This window comes from Aplidium turbinatum, chromosome 7, assembly GCF_918807975.1.
Source record: "Aplidium turbinatum chromosome 7, kaAplTurb1.1, whole genome shotgun sequence".
NCBI lineage: Eukaryota > Metazoa > Chordata > Ascidiacea > Aplousobranchia > Polyclinidae > Aplidium > Aplidium turbinatum.
In genome coordinates this window covers 11644953-11661125 of record NC_137478.1, presented here as the reverse complement: position 1 = coordinate 11661125, position 16173 = coordinate 11644953, and the positions used below count along the sequence as shown (strand labels likewise).

At 37.5% G+C, this 16173-nt stretch overlaps 1 protein-coding gene across 1 annotated transcript in view; it reads right to left on the bottom strand.

Moving 5' to 3' along the window:
* Window positions 1-16173, bottom strand: part of LOC145773751 (prolow-density lipoprotein receptor-related protein 1-like) — a 163258-nt gene that overhangs the window by 127459 nt on the left and 19626 nt on the right. Inside the window, exons 8-19 of the mRNA XM_082584884.1 lie at window positions 15155-15323; window positions 14457-14617; window positions 13628-13723; window positions 12001-12159; window positions 11019-11153; window positions 10352-10505; window positions 10037-10127; window positions 9380-9633; window positions 6117-6226; window positions 2168-2286; window positions 1655-1897; window positions 721-874 (exon numbers count right to left, since the gene is read on the bottom strand). Coding sequence (XP_082441010.1) covers window positions 721-874; window positions 1655-1897; window positions 2168-2286; window positions 6117-6226; window positions 9380-9633; window positions 10037-10127; window positions 10352-10505; window positions 11019-11153; window positions 12001-12159; window positions 13628-13723; window positions 14457-14617; window positions 15155-15323 — 1845 coding nt within the window. The remainder of the gene's footprint in view (window positions 1-720; window positions 875-1654; window positions 1898-2167; window positions 2287-6116; window positions 6227-9379; window positions 9634-10036; window positions 10128-10351; window positions 10506-11018; window positions 11154-12000; window positions 12160-13627; window positions 13724-14456; window positions 14618-15154; window positions 15324-16173) is intronic.

Sequence of the window (16173 nt, the reverse complement as noted above, 5' to 3'; positions counted from 1 at the left end):
ATGGCCTCCTTCATCCCCAGACCTGAACCCCCTAGACGTTGACATCTGGTCTTACCTGGAGAGCAAGGTTTCGACTAAACAAAACACCACCACAGTTTGGAAGCGCTGAAGGCTTATCTGAAAAAAGAATGAGCCAAAATACCTCAAAGAATTATTCATGACTCTTGCAGGTCCTTTTCGAAGCGTCTCCGACTTGTTATCGACGCCAAATGGCGGACACATTGAGTAAAACTTGTTTTTCCTGAATATTTATTTATTTGACAATAATATTATATGTTTATTACTCAAAAATTGTCTACCATTTGTTAAATACAGTTGTTTGAAGTTATAACGTTAATTATTGAAGACCATGTAGTGTTGAGGTTTGTTTGAGCTTGCAGAGCTCCCGCTGCATGCAGTGCTCCATTGGTGCTGGTTGTGCGTGAAGTTTTCAATTTTTGTCTGTAGTATTATCAAACCAAAACAACTGCAACAAGTTTACCAAACTGTTAGTGACCTCAACAAACACGACAGTTCTGTACTTTTGAAAGGCTCAAGGAAACAAAGTAGGCCAGCCTTTTGGAAATTGCTCACAAAATGTAACATAGCTAGCGATCAGTATTAAGTCTGTATGCTTATAAATATTTACCTGTCAACGATTTATTCGGTGCAATGAGTTTTTTTTCTAAACAATGTAAATACGCAGCATTGATAACATCACAGGTCTAAACTCATATTCACCTTCACACGACGTGTTATCAGCGGTTAACCGTTTGTTGTCCGGACACAAGCAAGTGTAAAGGGGGGGGACGGGAACCGGAACACAATATTCATCACAACGGGACTTCGAACAAGCGTTAGTGCCATCTTTAGACGATGGATCGAATACGGAAATCTGCACATTTCCGTTATACGTATTAATAAAGAAATGACCTCCATTCACTACCTTTATTATTGGACTAGCATAGTCGACACTCGACACTGGGTAAGTTATGTTTGTAGAGACCACTGCGACTTGGTCGCTCTGCGGTGTAATATCAACATTAAATACGTATAGCTGGTATGTGTTTTATTCAACAACGTTTAGCGATTATGTTGTTTGAGCTTGTTTGTGAATTGCGGTTACATTAAAAAATAAACTAAATTGAAGCGTTCCACCAGTTTAATGAGTTATTCACTTGACGATTGGCCAATTAAAGGTTTACTTTAAATAAATATCTCTACTGAACGAAAGGGGCGCCTTCGAGTCATGCAACTAGCCAAATTAAACAGTTCCCAGAAAAACAACTAGTATTTTCTACATTCATTCAACGTTTGCAGACGCTGAATTAATGCTAAATATGCCTTATTTCCTGGCTGGTAGCCATAATAACAGGCACATCATATGATGAAATGTTATGATACGTTACGATATCAAAGTTGCATGATCACATTATAAAGTAGTTATGCCGAAACACCAAGCAACACATTTCCCTGCGTAAGATTACAAACACTGGATTATGAAAATGATTCAGACTTTACTACTTTGCGTGAGCAGACTACAGCCCAATCAAAGAGTTCTAAGTCCTCATCTCAATACCTTCTAGGACTCGGTGAAAGTGACAACTGAAACGGTGCAAATAGACTTAGTCCTGTCGCAACTTTTTCTTAATTTTAAACGTCACAAACAACTCACATGGAGCAATGGCTCGGAATCGGTGGCTATCCGCTGCACAGCATCCCTCGTCACGTTGTCACCAGCAAACACAACATCAAGATCCAGTCTGTATATGTGGCCCTCTCTGTACTCAGTCCAGTACAAGAACCGACCTACGAGGCTTGCCGGTTCTCCGGATGTAACGTAGTTTTCGTAAACAGCGACGGAAAATCCGTGACTGATAAAGCTACGAAATGGCTCAGATAATTTCGACGCCAACAACTAGAAAGGAATAATCATATCACGATAAGGCTATGACCGGAAGGCCAGCATAAAAGTTTTTGATAAAACGCCCCGCAAACATTGTTAATCATGCAGAGTACCGTACCATATCGCAATAGTGACGGAATATCTCTAAGACTACACAAACATTTCAAATTGTTCGAACATCTCTGTGGTAAACAACTTTGAGCAATATTTCAAGTCTCTTCATCGTGACAATGAACAAACAAAATGCACAAAACGGTCGTTCCTACCACGTGTTCACCATACCTTCCTGCCAGTCCCATTAAGGAAAATGCATTCGATCCTATCCCGGTAAGCATCCACCCAGTACAGCATGTTGCGCTTGTAGTCGATTGTGAGCCCGTTCGGCCAAACCACGTCATCGTCTGATAGAAGAATTCATGCGGATAGAAAACGAAAAAAAATTATTCGTGCTCATTAGTTCTGCTTAAGTTTGTTTTTTATTCATTCCACCCAGTGAAAAGATGGCACGAATAAATAAAATCTAGCGTAAAAATGACACAATCAATTAAACAATAAACTGCATTGAAAACTTGATGATAAATTTATTGAGAAGCGTTTTTATTACAACTGACGCAAAATCTTTATGGCTGCAAAAGAAGCGTTTCTTTAAAATCTTATCTAAACACAATAATTTCATTGAATAAAGTAATCCAGTCAATCCACTTACACATCTGCTGTTTTTCATCTAAAATATTCCATCTAAATGTCAAAGTAACTATCTGCTGTTTTTCATGTGCAACAATTAAGAATTGCTTGAGTAAGGCTAGACCAGATTAATATACCGTGTGCAGTGTGCACTGTACATCTACTGTATTTTGTATTCATCAAATACTGGCATTTGTACAACAAGCTAACCTCTTAATCTAACTTTACGTCGTAATAACATTAAATACTTACATAAAACTGTAGGCCTACTGATAAAAATAAGTAAAGTTACTATACTACCGCATAAATGAAAATGAGTTTCGTAAATGTAATTTTCGTTAGAGATAAATTGTGCACACTTGAATTATGCAGTAGCAAAAGACAAACCCTATATAAACAATACCTTGACAAACAAGCTTCAAATGACACCAACTGCAGCATCGGGTAAAACATGACAATGCAGTGCAATTCGGACTAAAGTTTAACTGTGATGAATTGCAGCAGCGCACAACAAGGAAACTGTGTTTTGATTTGGGTGACGTCATCTACACCAGACAACAAGATGACGGAGCAAAACTACGAAGATGCAATAACTTTATTTTAACATTTTTATGCATTCGTCAACGGATTTTATGGTTTAAATTTTACAATATTTCTTTGTTTGAGTTGAATAATTGTGCATTTCAGTTTAATTGTAGAGAACGTTTAGACACTTTTGAACATCTTCGGAAGCAAAACATTTTTTATTACAAAAGGATAACATGCTGAAGACCAATCCATCAGTGCGGCTACCTTCGCGGACCACCAATGGAGCTCAGAGTAGAAGAAATCCTCAAGAGTCCAAAGTTTCATCTCCGACACTGGCCCCCACCCAACCGGAAAGCTTTTGCCAAAGAAGGCCTGAGTGTGGCTCAACCGCATGCGTACCGGCGTTAAACTATTCCGCTGCAACATGCACATTGCACAAATGGGGAATGGCTCCATCTTCAATGTGAATGTGGCACAGAGAAACTAACCGCAGACCATACCATCAGCAACGGCGCCGTCTTATTCTATCATGTGCCAAATAGTGTGCGTGGTCTGCGTGAACCTGATTACAAATCAATTCAGTGGCTGCTCGATATCTGCCCAAGCATCTAGAGAATGAGTCACCACACCACCACTACTCAGTACTCAATGGTGGTAAAAGGCAGAGCGGTACACGACTTAATAGTTAACGCCAAATGACGCAAAAACGAATGACGCCATCCATAGGCAGCAAGGCACGAATGACATAAGACCCGAATGACGTAACATCTGAATGATGCAAGACATGAATGCCGCAATACAAAAATGACGCGAGACTTGGTTATTTATGACTGAGTTAATTGTTTTTTTTAATAAGATGTAACTGACTTACTGTGCTTGTTCATGGAGCAGCAACAAACGAAATCGAATGGGGCAGGCCAGATTTACACTTAGAGTTTGTCAGACTGTTTTAATTGTTAAAATTTCTCTTCAAATTTTTTCACTAAGGTTAATTAGTACAAAATGCATTACTTCATAATCACTTGAAACTGTTGTTTCTGCACAACTAAGTTTTAAATTGCACACGATTTATAAAAATGTAAATCACTCTCCTCAGTAGCACAGCGTCTTATGCTAGGCTTTTGTTGTTTATCAGCCTACTGAGGCCGTATGACAAAAGCAAAACTAGGCTCGTGTCGAGTTGAATCCACAGTATTTCATCTTCGTGACTACACTACAGGAACAGGTTTGGCTTTGAATCTTTATCCTCGGACTGGCGAAGCCTTTAGTAGGTTACTCCTGGTAGTTTCGCACACTTGTAGCTAGGCTTTTGACGCAGGGCCGGTTACCAAGATTGGCAGAGTGAAGTTTTCGATTGAACCGTAACCTACTTTCAATAATTAGTTTTTCAAAACCTTTTTTATCGAATTTATGAAAATCAAGAGTTTTTCATGTTGCGCACAAAGTAAAAATTGCCAGGTTTTAATACAAATACGTTTATTGAATAATGGGTACAACTTCGTATGTTATAGATGAAAAATTGCCTATGACTAAATTATTCTAAATATTCATCTCAAGTTAAATATCGCTGTTTGACTGCGTGCGCGTCCGAACCTAATCGGTCGTTTTCGAAAACAGAAGAGTGTAACTGACCTCCTGTGTTGTTCCATAACCAGAGAGGAACGACATTAACTGCGGAAAGCCAGACTAACATTTTGAGTTTGCCAGATGTTTCTGACTAATAAGATTTCTCTGCAGACGTTTCCATTAAGATTAAAAAAGCAACAAATAAATTAGTGGCACTTTCACGAATTCAAGAGAACAATTTTATATTTTTGTTTGTGTAAAAAATAAAAATTGAAATTGCTACGGTGGCAAATGAAATTAGTAGTGTATTCAATAAAACAATTAATTTTAGTAAGAAATAACCAAGTCTCGCGTCATTTATGCATTGCGTAATAAGGCCTTGAGCCATTCAGGCCTTGCGTCATTCGTGCCATGCGGACATGGGATGGAGTCATTCGGACCGCGGTAGTAGGTCGTGTATCCAAGGCAGAGCCCTCGACTCTTGGAGTGGTGAAGAAGGTTCAATCGAAGAAGACATGTTCTCCAAAAAACAACCTTGCAGAATGGAGTTTTTGTTTTAAGTGTGATTGATATTTGTAAAACAGTGCATTTGTTGAATGCAAACAGTGTAAAATTTCATTATGATACAGTCGGGAAAGATGTCCAAAGCAAGGCAGTTCGCTTCTTTTATTAGAAACATTTAGTAGGGTGAAGGACAGGTTGTTTTTTATCCAAGTATTTTGCTTTTGAAAATTTAATACATTTTGATGATTTTTACCCGGCTGCAAACGAGCCCTAACACCAAGTATACACAATTACATATATCCTGTATAGACTAAGGTAGCAACATCAGCGCTGGGAAGAAAGGCAATGCGGATTAATTGATTTTATAAACGTACTTTTGCCTATATTGGTGCGATTGCAGCCTATTACTTTAGAAAAAAAATTTGAGTTAAAGTTTAGTTTTTAAAATGAACCACATCATGTTTAGCAAAGGAATTTATTCTCACACGAGTCAGTTCAATCATAAATAGCTAAAAATCGATTTCGATCAGCTAGTAGCTAGATCATCTTCAGTTAAGCTTATTCAAATAGAAACTTGATTCTATTTGAATAAGCTTAACTGAAGATGATCCAGCTACTATAGCTGATCGAAATCGATTTTTAGCTGTTTATGATTGAACCGACTCGTGTGAGAATAAATTCCTTTGCATTACAAGACATGTATCCGAGTCGTTCATATCAAGCATTGTTGTGGGTTTGACACCTGTCAGAAGATATTTCATTTTCTTGACATCATGTTTAGACGTTTTAGTGGATTTGTTTCGTTTCTTCGTTTATTTATCTCTTTATTGCATGAAGTTGAATTTGTATTAATGAATTCATGCAAAAATAATTTAATAGAAAATTGCAAGACAAAATTGGGTGGAAACTAACCATCAAAACAAAAGTCCTGACACGAGACAAGCCTTACCTGACACTACAATTTTCTTGTGAGTTCCGTCCATCCATGCTTGCTCTATGCGGCCATTTTGAAGCGTGTCAGACCAGCCACGCGGGACCCACACGGTCCAGTACATGAGACTAGTAAATAATACAATTCATCGTAAACTCTCAAATAAAAGCCAACCTTGACAAAGCTACGTCACACACCAGTGACTCCATACACTTTGTAGCCTTTGGTAACAACCAGGTTTTACAAACCAGAAAAACTGTTAGGTGACCAAAACGTGCAACAAACAGAAAATGTACAGTATATGTTTTTTAAAAGACTACAACTTAAAGCAGTGGTTCCCAACCTGGGGTTCGTGGACCCCTTGGGGGTCCGTGAGAAAGCATTTGGGGGTCCGTGATTACATTGATGAAAACGAAAAGCGATCTTCTTACTTTTATTTTTCTCTTTAAATGCAAATGTGTCAAGCTCAAGCCCGCAAGAATAAACTGTACGGGTATGCATTAAAATAAATCTATGCTGCTGCCCACAGTGTGTACATTGACATCAAACTACATCTACCACAATACATCTACTACCGTGGCGTACATCTTACCTTTGCGAGGCAGGATGCTCAGCTCTTGTTACAATAAAAACTAAACATTGAAATCGCCTGGACGTTGAAGATGACATGCGTGTTGCATTGTCAAAAACTCAACCACAGTTCAGTCGTTTAGTTCAGGAAAGGCAACAACAGCCCTCTCATTAAATTTGCTTACGTTGAAAAAGTTTCGGCATGACACTTTGGGTCACCTTAATATTCAAATACTGCTGACATTTCTTGAACAATTCATTCATTTTCTTATTTGAGCAATTGTGGCTCTTGTATTGAATCGTAATATTACGAAAAAATTAAGATTATACTTTATAAATATGTATTATAAATATCTCGAGCTGTCAACCAAGCAGTGGCGTACCTAGGGTATGGTAGGCATGGCTCGAGCCAGTGCCGGTCTTCGGGGTGTGCAAACCGTGCAATCGCACAGGGCCCGCAAATTAGGGGGCCCGCAACTTACTCAGAAAATGCAGTAATTTTGTCATTACCAATGGAAAAATTCAACAAGTTAATTCAACAAAGGAATTAGCAACAAGGAGACTCAACGGGTGCAACCTATTTCGTCCCCTGAACATTTCGTACCCTGAAAAGATCGAGAAAAAAAACAGAGCCGAAGTCGCTGATCGGAGTTGCCGCAAACATTTCAAAATTTCTCTCGATCCTTTTAGGGGACGAAATAGGTCGAAATTCGATTTTGTTACTCCGATTTCAGGGTACGAAATCAGGGTACGAATTTTTCAGGGGACGAAATAGGTTGCATCCAGACTCAACATAGAAACATAGCTTTATTTCCGAAAAATGCCAAAGAAAGCATGATCTTATTCTTTTTGCTATGCCACCGACAGCACCATTTTACAGTAATATTTATACCCAAATTTTTGTTGAACATGCTCTCAAAATGCCCCAAATTCAAAGTAAATTTTCAAAATTTTCTGGGGGAGGCCCCTCAGACCCCCCGCCCCTTGGTGTCCCTCCGACCGTCAAATCACCTCCTCCCCTTTAAAAATACCTAGCTACGCCACTGAATTGGATCATTCTCTTTGGGGCCCGCAAAGCATATTCCGCACAGGGCCCGAAATACCCTAAGACCGGCACTGCTCGAGCCATAGGCGCCACATTGACAGGGGCGCGAAAATCATTTGGTAAGAATTAAAATTTGTTACTTACACTTTCTTCAAAATTTAATTTGCACCCAATACAATACAAGATCAAAAAGGAGTCTCTCTTTTACTGTAGCCATTGTTAAACAATGGAATTGTGACGTTGCAAAGCAAAATTGTGCCTCTCCTGGCTCATTTTGCATTCAGTACGCAACAATTGGAAGTTTCATAAAGTCGCTAAGCAGCGATTAGTTGAAGCTTAGAAGTACACCAGAATTTACTTATTCATTTTTATAGGAATTTATAACTTTGTAAAATCAAAACATTGTGCAACCTTGACAAATGCACGCTTGGAAGAATTAATTCGCACAGCATTAACAACTTATCGTCCAAATTTTCAGAGATTAGCGAGTCAAGTACAAAACTGATATGGATAAACAATCGTTTTTATTGCTGTTTTGTTATTTTGTGTCAACTGATTTTGCAGCTCGCCGGTGTTTATGGTTTATCCGCAAGCGGCTCTTTCTTTGAACAACTTTGCCCACCCCAGGTCAATAGTATGTTAATTGAGTTTCAGGCAAAATTTAGGTAGGGGTCCGCAGAATTAATAATTTGTCTAAAGGGGTCCGTGACAACAAAAAGGTTGGGAACCACTGACTTAAAGGAAGGCTTCGAAGATGTGACAAACACTTAGTTTGATGTGAATCAGGATTGCAATATTTCCCCTTACATAACAGAGCATAATTACACGAACAGATACTATCACCCTCACATTAGTTGGATTAAAATTACTTTGACTTAATATTTTGGAATAGCTAAGTTTCAATTCCGTTATTTGTCCGTGCTTTTTGTAGCTTTTGTTACACCTACGGCGTGTCAACTATGTAGACATTTTTTAAAACATTTTTTCTTTGCATATTTGAACAAACTTCAGGAGATACAAAAAATTTAATATCAAACACTAGCCTACGTGATTTTCTTCTTTAGTTTTTAAGTTATAGCGATTTTACTAAACCGAATTTAAGGGGGTGTGGATGTGGTGATAGGTGGAGTCGGGTGACCCTCATATTTTTTTAGTTGAATCTGACCTAGAATGGTCACCATTTTTCCCTATCATGGATGTGGCTGTTCAAACTTTAACAAAAACTGAATTTTATAGTTCAATCAAGAATTTAATAAATGCAAACAAAAAAGCTACCGTATCGAAAGTCGTTTCTGTCTTGCAATTAATGTAGGCTACGATGTTAGGAAGACGGCTAGAGTAGTCACTTAAGTCATGGAAAGCATATGTGGTTTATCAAATAGAATTGTTTGAAGTTAAAATATTCCGCAATTTTGATTTGTTAACGTCTGAAAAAACAGCTCCGGATAGCTGAGATCAGCCTAATTTTATACATTTTGCAACCCAGATTCGTAGATACGCATTTACACAGACTATTATTGACTTTTAACACTTGTTTGTCAAAAGGATGTATTTTGAAACTGTGCGCAACCTGCTCATATGCCCTGAATGCATTTTGTAGCAGTTTGCAAGTATGACACACTGAGTAGATACAAGCATGCTGTCAAAGTAAATTTACAGTGCTTACCCTATCTTAGGATGAACGGCTATGCCTCTTGGATGCTTATTGTCACCAGTTTTAATAAGAGTTTTTCTGTTTAGTTTAGTTGGATCAAATAAATGCACTTTAGGATATCTTCTGAAATCTTTATTTACGGCCAACTTTGAACTTCGCAAAGAAGTCATGCTGATGGTGTTGAAACCGTTATCAGTCCAATAGACATTCTCACTCATCCAATCAACTGCTAAGCCCTCACAGTTATGAACAGACGAAGAGAACACCTGGAAAGGTGATAAGGTTTCAATGAAATATCCTTGTTAACGAAACAAGATAAAACATGAATGGCAGTTTTGTTGATTAAGTTTGTTTGTTTGACAAAACAAAACATAATTCGTGCTTTTGTAATTGTGACTACAGCAAAATTTTCTCAATGCAGAAAAATAAAAAAAATATTTAATGATAGTTTGGTGTCCTAGACGGGCTACAACGAAATCATGATACATTGTGAACAACGAAGTCTGCACAACACACGAAAAGGTCGAGCTGCCAGAATGATGTTGTAAAAAACGTTCCCAGTTTAAATTTGCAATGCGGTACCTTGATAAATGCAGAAATTTCACAGCACTGGCACACTGCTATGGTTAGATGAACGATTACGTTTAGAGCTGAAACAACAATGCCTACCTCTTGGTCAGGCTGATATTGAGATATATCACCAACGACAATCCAATCATCACCTTCATGATCTCTAATAGCAACAAAATATGGTAGGAAGCTGGAAGTTATTCGTTTGCATAATCGAGCATTCGAGCTGGTTTCATCATTTGGGTAAGAACTTACGCATTAAAAGTGCGTGAAAACTATTCAAAAAAGCTAAATTTGAAGAATGCATTCATCGAACACTTCATCCTGTGTACAGTTTTTTTGCTTAGCAAAAATGAAACCGTCACACACCTGACACACAGCAAAAAGTGCAACCTAATGCAAGTCCGTCAATACCTGAAATAATCAAAAGCTCTCGGGTTGTGCAAGTTTTCTATTGGGAGCATGGGAAGGCTTCCCTTTGCCTGGTCAACAGCAAACAAGGAAATGGCATTAATTTCACCAGGATCCCCTTTGCTATAAAGAAGAACGTTCTGTTGCGTAGATGATCCTGCAAACAAAACATCTCAAAATAAAATTGCAAAAGATATCATTGTATTCAACTTAAGGCAAGCAGTGCAACTAAAAATCGTCCAACGTGTTCCTTGAATCTTTTTAGTGAAGCAGCAATTCAAATAGCACCTTGCCATTGTAGTAGCAGCAAGCGCACTGTCCCCGAATTTGGGTACGGTATGCAATGTCAACACCTCATGAAGGTCCGGGCAATCATAAAAAGCAATAATGCGCTGTGACGTTTTAGGTGCACCACCGGTGCATGCTGGTCACTGACATCAACGTAATTGTTCATAAATTCATAAAGTTCATAAGGACGCGATTTAGAATCAATCATTTTATTTAAGGTTAGGTCTGAGTGTGATGACGAAGAGATTTTATCTAGACGATTTGAAGGTGTCTTCTTCAAGGAAAGTTTTTTAACTATCAATACAAGTGATAGTTAAAAAATAACTTTTTAACTATCAATACTGCTACGTATTCCTAAACAGTTATGAAAAAACGTACTAACTTGTACAGTTTCTGCCGTTGTCATTCATGGAATACCCAGCAGGGCAAAAACACTTTCCCCCGACAGAACCATCGCTTTGCGCATCCAGGATACATATATATTCACAACCCATGTCGCTGCAACTATGCTTTGAAGCTGATACAAAAAGAACTGATTGAAGCAACTCGAGTGTGTATTAATGTACTTTCAATTGATTGAGCTATAGTTAAAACAAATTGCCAACTTACCCTTGCTAACTTATCAGCTGTGGTTAGATCAGAATTTGAGTATTTATCACAATCATTCATAATGATACGTAAATATAATTTTCCCCAAGTGGGAAATCCCGCCTTGGACTGAAAAGTAACTAAAAAAATCCAACAAAATGCAACGTACTGCTTTGACACAGAAGTATTCACTAAGTGACTAAGGGAAAGCAAGTTATAATATAATGGTGATAACATGTAGGTCAGGTAGGGTTTCAAGCTAATAGTGATACAAAACAAACACAGCCATAAATACTGCATTTCATAGTAATTTATGTACTAAAAAGTGACAATCATGCAAAAATGGGAAAAAATTGCTGTTTGAGTGACACGAAGTAGTGTTGGAAAAATACAAATCAAATACGTCGGCGGTGAAAGAAAAGAATTTGTTGTTTTAAATCAAATCTTTTAAAAAGCTAAGGCCATATAGTCTCCTATAGGTATTGTACTGTGTGCTGTCACAATCCATCTAGATCAGAATGACATTATTGTTCTATTGCAGACAAGTGCAACCTGCGGGCCACACTGAAACCTTGTAATGTAAAAATACAGCATAAGTGCTACTGTAGTTGATACTGTACTTGAGTAACTTGATAGAGGTTGGTAAGCGTTAAATTGGTGCTGCTGGATTTGATTTCAGCTTAGGCTTCTTTAGACATATTTTTTGATATATCACTTTTGTCACCTAAGAACCGGTCAGAGGTGGTAAGTGTTTGCAAAAATAACATCTGAGGCACCTGTTTTTTGAACCGAAGGATGAACAACTCGTACAACTCCGGGATGGGTAATTTTTCTCGGAAATGGAGTTATAATTTGATTTTCTTGAACGGAACTAGATGGCCATGCGTTCACTTCTATTAAGCTATGGTTCATCCAATCGCTGACGTAGAGAGAAGCTGCAGAGAGCAAATATTTAACATCAAAATCAATAACCAAGCATGTCATTGCAACTTCGTACCTTATGTTAGCTATGAAATACAACCCAGTCCAACAGTTTTCGTTCCTTCAAGTAATTTCTCGTTACTTTTCGGGTACTGCATCTTCAAACAATAATAAAACCTATTGACTAGCGCCGTGCTCGATATTTTTCAATGTTCTTTTTGTTGTGATTCAGCATACTCACGCTAACGCAACAACAATACTTGAGTGCACAGTAAGAATACTCGTAAGCGGACATTGTTAACATTACCACTGCGACTACCTACACTACAGCATAAGCTACATAACAAAGCACTTTCTCATTTTAAATTTTACAAGCTGCATAATCGATTGCAACTGTTATTTTCATGACAATCTTCTGCCAAGATAGCTAAACAGCCAAGAACGTTGAATTACACTTTTCAGAACAAAACATTTGATACCTAGGATCAGTAGATCTTGGTGTTCTGATCAAGAAAGGATAATTGGTTAGTTTTTTTGTAACGTTGCATTTAAAAGAAAAAAAATGCCCTAAAACAGGGTTGCCAGATAAATGTATCTACAAGTACAATCTTTTGGTGACTGCCAACCAACAATATAGTTTCAAGAGCAAACATAATTATGCAGCAGGTTTCATTTCACAAACGTATGAAAGATTAAAATAAATGTTTTATATTGAAACTAAACTATCAGGCTGCGCTGTCTTAATGGCACCCATTACACAAGTTAGTTCAAAATCATGTTCAACTCACGATTGACGATTGTTAAGTAAACATTTGCTGCAGTTTCTTACAAGTTCTAGTAATCATATCGTACCGTAAATGCTAAGACAGGAATGGGAAACGTTTTAAAGCCATGCGCCAAAAACATCTTAAAGATTGATACGCGGCCTACAGTATTTACCATCAAAATCTGTAATTTTTTTGTGATTTCCTAAATTGTTCAGTGTTCACACCCGTGCTTTTCATAATTGGTTCAAACATGTGGGTTCAAACAAATTTTTAAATTGTTAAGTGAGCGGGGTTATACAATGAAAGGAATGGAATCTGGCCTACTAGTCGCAGTTCTCCAATTTTGACTCCGAGTACACTAGCTTGTAAACTAGAGCTGCTATCAGTGATGCTAACTCTGTGAACTGACGCAGAAAACAGATAAAATAAATCGTGTGTAACTTCAGCACGATCCATACCGATGTTCCACTTCATAAAGTATCATCATAATCACTTGCACGCAAGAACAATGTGTTATCTTGCTTATCTATTATTTCTATTTAATTTCACATAGCTACTGCTCTGAGAAGGCACCGAACTATCACAGTACAACATATTATACTAACTGCCGAAACATTGAAGATTATGTCAGACAGCACCCAATGCGTGCAATCGACGCTTGAAATCTACAGTATTGAATGCAGTTTGCCAAAAACAATTGCACATCACAACAAACCGTTGAAGTAAACCATGTCGAACAAATATTTTCTGTCCGTGGAATGAAGAATGGTTTTTCTGTGGTTTCCGTTGTAATCAACTGATTCCAGATAATCTAAACACAACTAAATGTATGTCAACAGTCGATTAAAAACCAGGCCTGTGGAATCGGGCGAAGAATATTTGACTCTGACTCCACGGTTTATAACTGGCCGACTCCGACTTCACTTTTGCCATATTTTTCAGAATGTTTATTCTTTTTTCCTTTTTTGAAAATGAATTTCCCTAAATTCATAATCGAGATTGAAGCAGCGACTTTCATTAAACTGACCAGAACCAAAACTTATATTTTCTAGTAAAAGTTAGGAGCGCAATAGGAAGAACAAGAAACAATATTTTGAAAAAATGTATTGCAATCAAAAACTTTATTGTTCATTGTTTTTTATCGATCCGGAGTCTGTGTCCGTCGTTTTTTTTTAACGACTCTGACTCTGGACAAGCCAAAATCCCACCGACTCCACAGCCCTGTTGTCTCCTGAACGTGTTGTTGTTGAACTTGTTCATATTCAAGCCTGACAAGGGAAAGCTGTAGATCGTAAATGCGGTGCTCCAAGGTCACAAATTGCATTACAGCGATGTTCTACTCGTATAAATCAAAATTACGTTTTAACCATAACATCAGTAACGTACAATCAAAAATTCCCAAAGCATTTACGTGCTTGCCAATGAATTTAAAAAAAAAACAACACTCTTCTCAATGAATTAAAAACATTGGACATGACGTTATTAATAATATGTAAATCAAGTTATTACTACAAGGATGGGTATAGTTTACACTTAATAATTACCGATGTTACCATCTAAAAAATAGACTCTCTGTCCAAATCTATCAAGCGTTATAACTTTGGGGCTGATGATCTTGTATTTGACCAGGGCTGTGATGTTGCTTCCAGTCATGCTCATGCTCAGTAGCTTCGCATTGTTGCCGGAGTCCGAGACAAACACTTTCCTATGAACAATAGTTTTACTTCAAGACATTGAACGTAATGGATAGCTATCAGTAATCAGTATTGATTTCGATTGGAACTGATGCTACGTGAGAGAGAGCAAGAATTCATGGGCTTGGGACATGGAAGAAAAAAAAACAGGTGCAATGGAGTAAAGAAAAGGTTAACAATAATATTTTGCTACTTGTAGAGCAAAATGTCACAAAGAAGTTGCCAATTTTCTTTTATTCTTTGACTTGTTAACCTAAGCAGTCTGCCTTACCCTGAAGTGGAATCTTCAGATAATTCTTTGATAAAAAATATATAACCTACAATCAATGACATTCTCATTGCTCAAAATGCTCAATGCCAAGTGTAATGCAAGTTAATACAAACTCAAGGAGATGAAATTACTGTGCAAAGTAAACTTAGCTATAGTCTAAAAATCCAACTCAGGGTGAAATAGGCTAACAAGTTACTTCGAATAGTCATTTCAATTACTTCAATGAAATATACTCGTATATACATCAAGAACAGTAATTCTTACATCAGACACGTACCCAACATATGGATCAACCGCAAGGCTTGTCAGTATCACAGCGGAGTTGAATCGAGCTATAATCACACACATCGGACGGCTTCTAATGTTGCAGACAAATATCTTTTGCAAAAGCATGTTTATGAAGAAAAGATTGTCCGTCAGCCAATCGATACATATTTTGCTGGGATCTGCAAAGTGTACAATATCAAACTACAAAGTGTTTCAAAAAATTTGACGTCATTACAAATAGTCTTGTAACTTTGCCAAGTATCGTTTATACGATCTCAAATTTTAACAGTATGTACAGATACAATATAAAATCTTATCTTTTAATTTTCAGGCGTTTTACTTTTTAGATGTAGAAATGCCATACAATAGCGTAGAAAAAGCATTTTGTTTACTGGAGTGTGCTAAAACACAGTCGAATAAGACTGTGCACTGTGCAGCGTGCATTTGCGCAATAATTTGGAAGGGACAAATGAAAAACAGATTTGGACATAGCATAAAAAGTTCGATGAAGAAGGTTCCTTGTGCAGAGTAAAAGGATCTGGCCTTTTTCTTCAAAATCACCTCTCGAGGCTGATCTGATTTTCAGACTAAGATCATGGAAGCCTTAAGAATCAAAAGTAACAATCCATGTGTCAACCGGCAGTTATTCGCCTGTGGCTCATCGTTCCTTTAGTGTGTGTTCTAATTGTTTGTCCAATGCCTGTAGTTTACACCTTATGTGATCTGTTTCCCACCACATAATTTACTCGCAATCATTCCTGTAACATTTGTTCAGTTTGTGCTTTTCAGTCCAAAGTGTCGTTACAGTTGTAGTGCAAAGTCAAATTTATCTTACGATTTTTCATTCTATGTATATTGCAGATTTAATTACTGATGAGGACACACGTACGTGTCGACAACGTTTGAGTTTATTTTAATTATGTTATATTTTTCGTGTGTAAAAAAAGTATGTTAAACCCGCTAAGGTTACTCTGTTTTATTTCTCTATGGTTCAACAAAGCAAACTCTCTACCAAAGCTTTATATAATT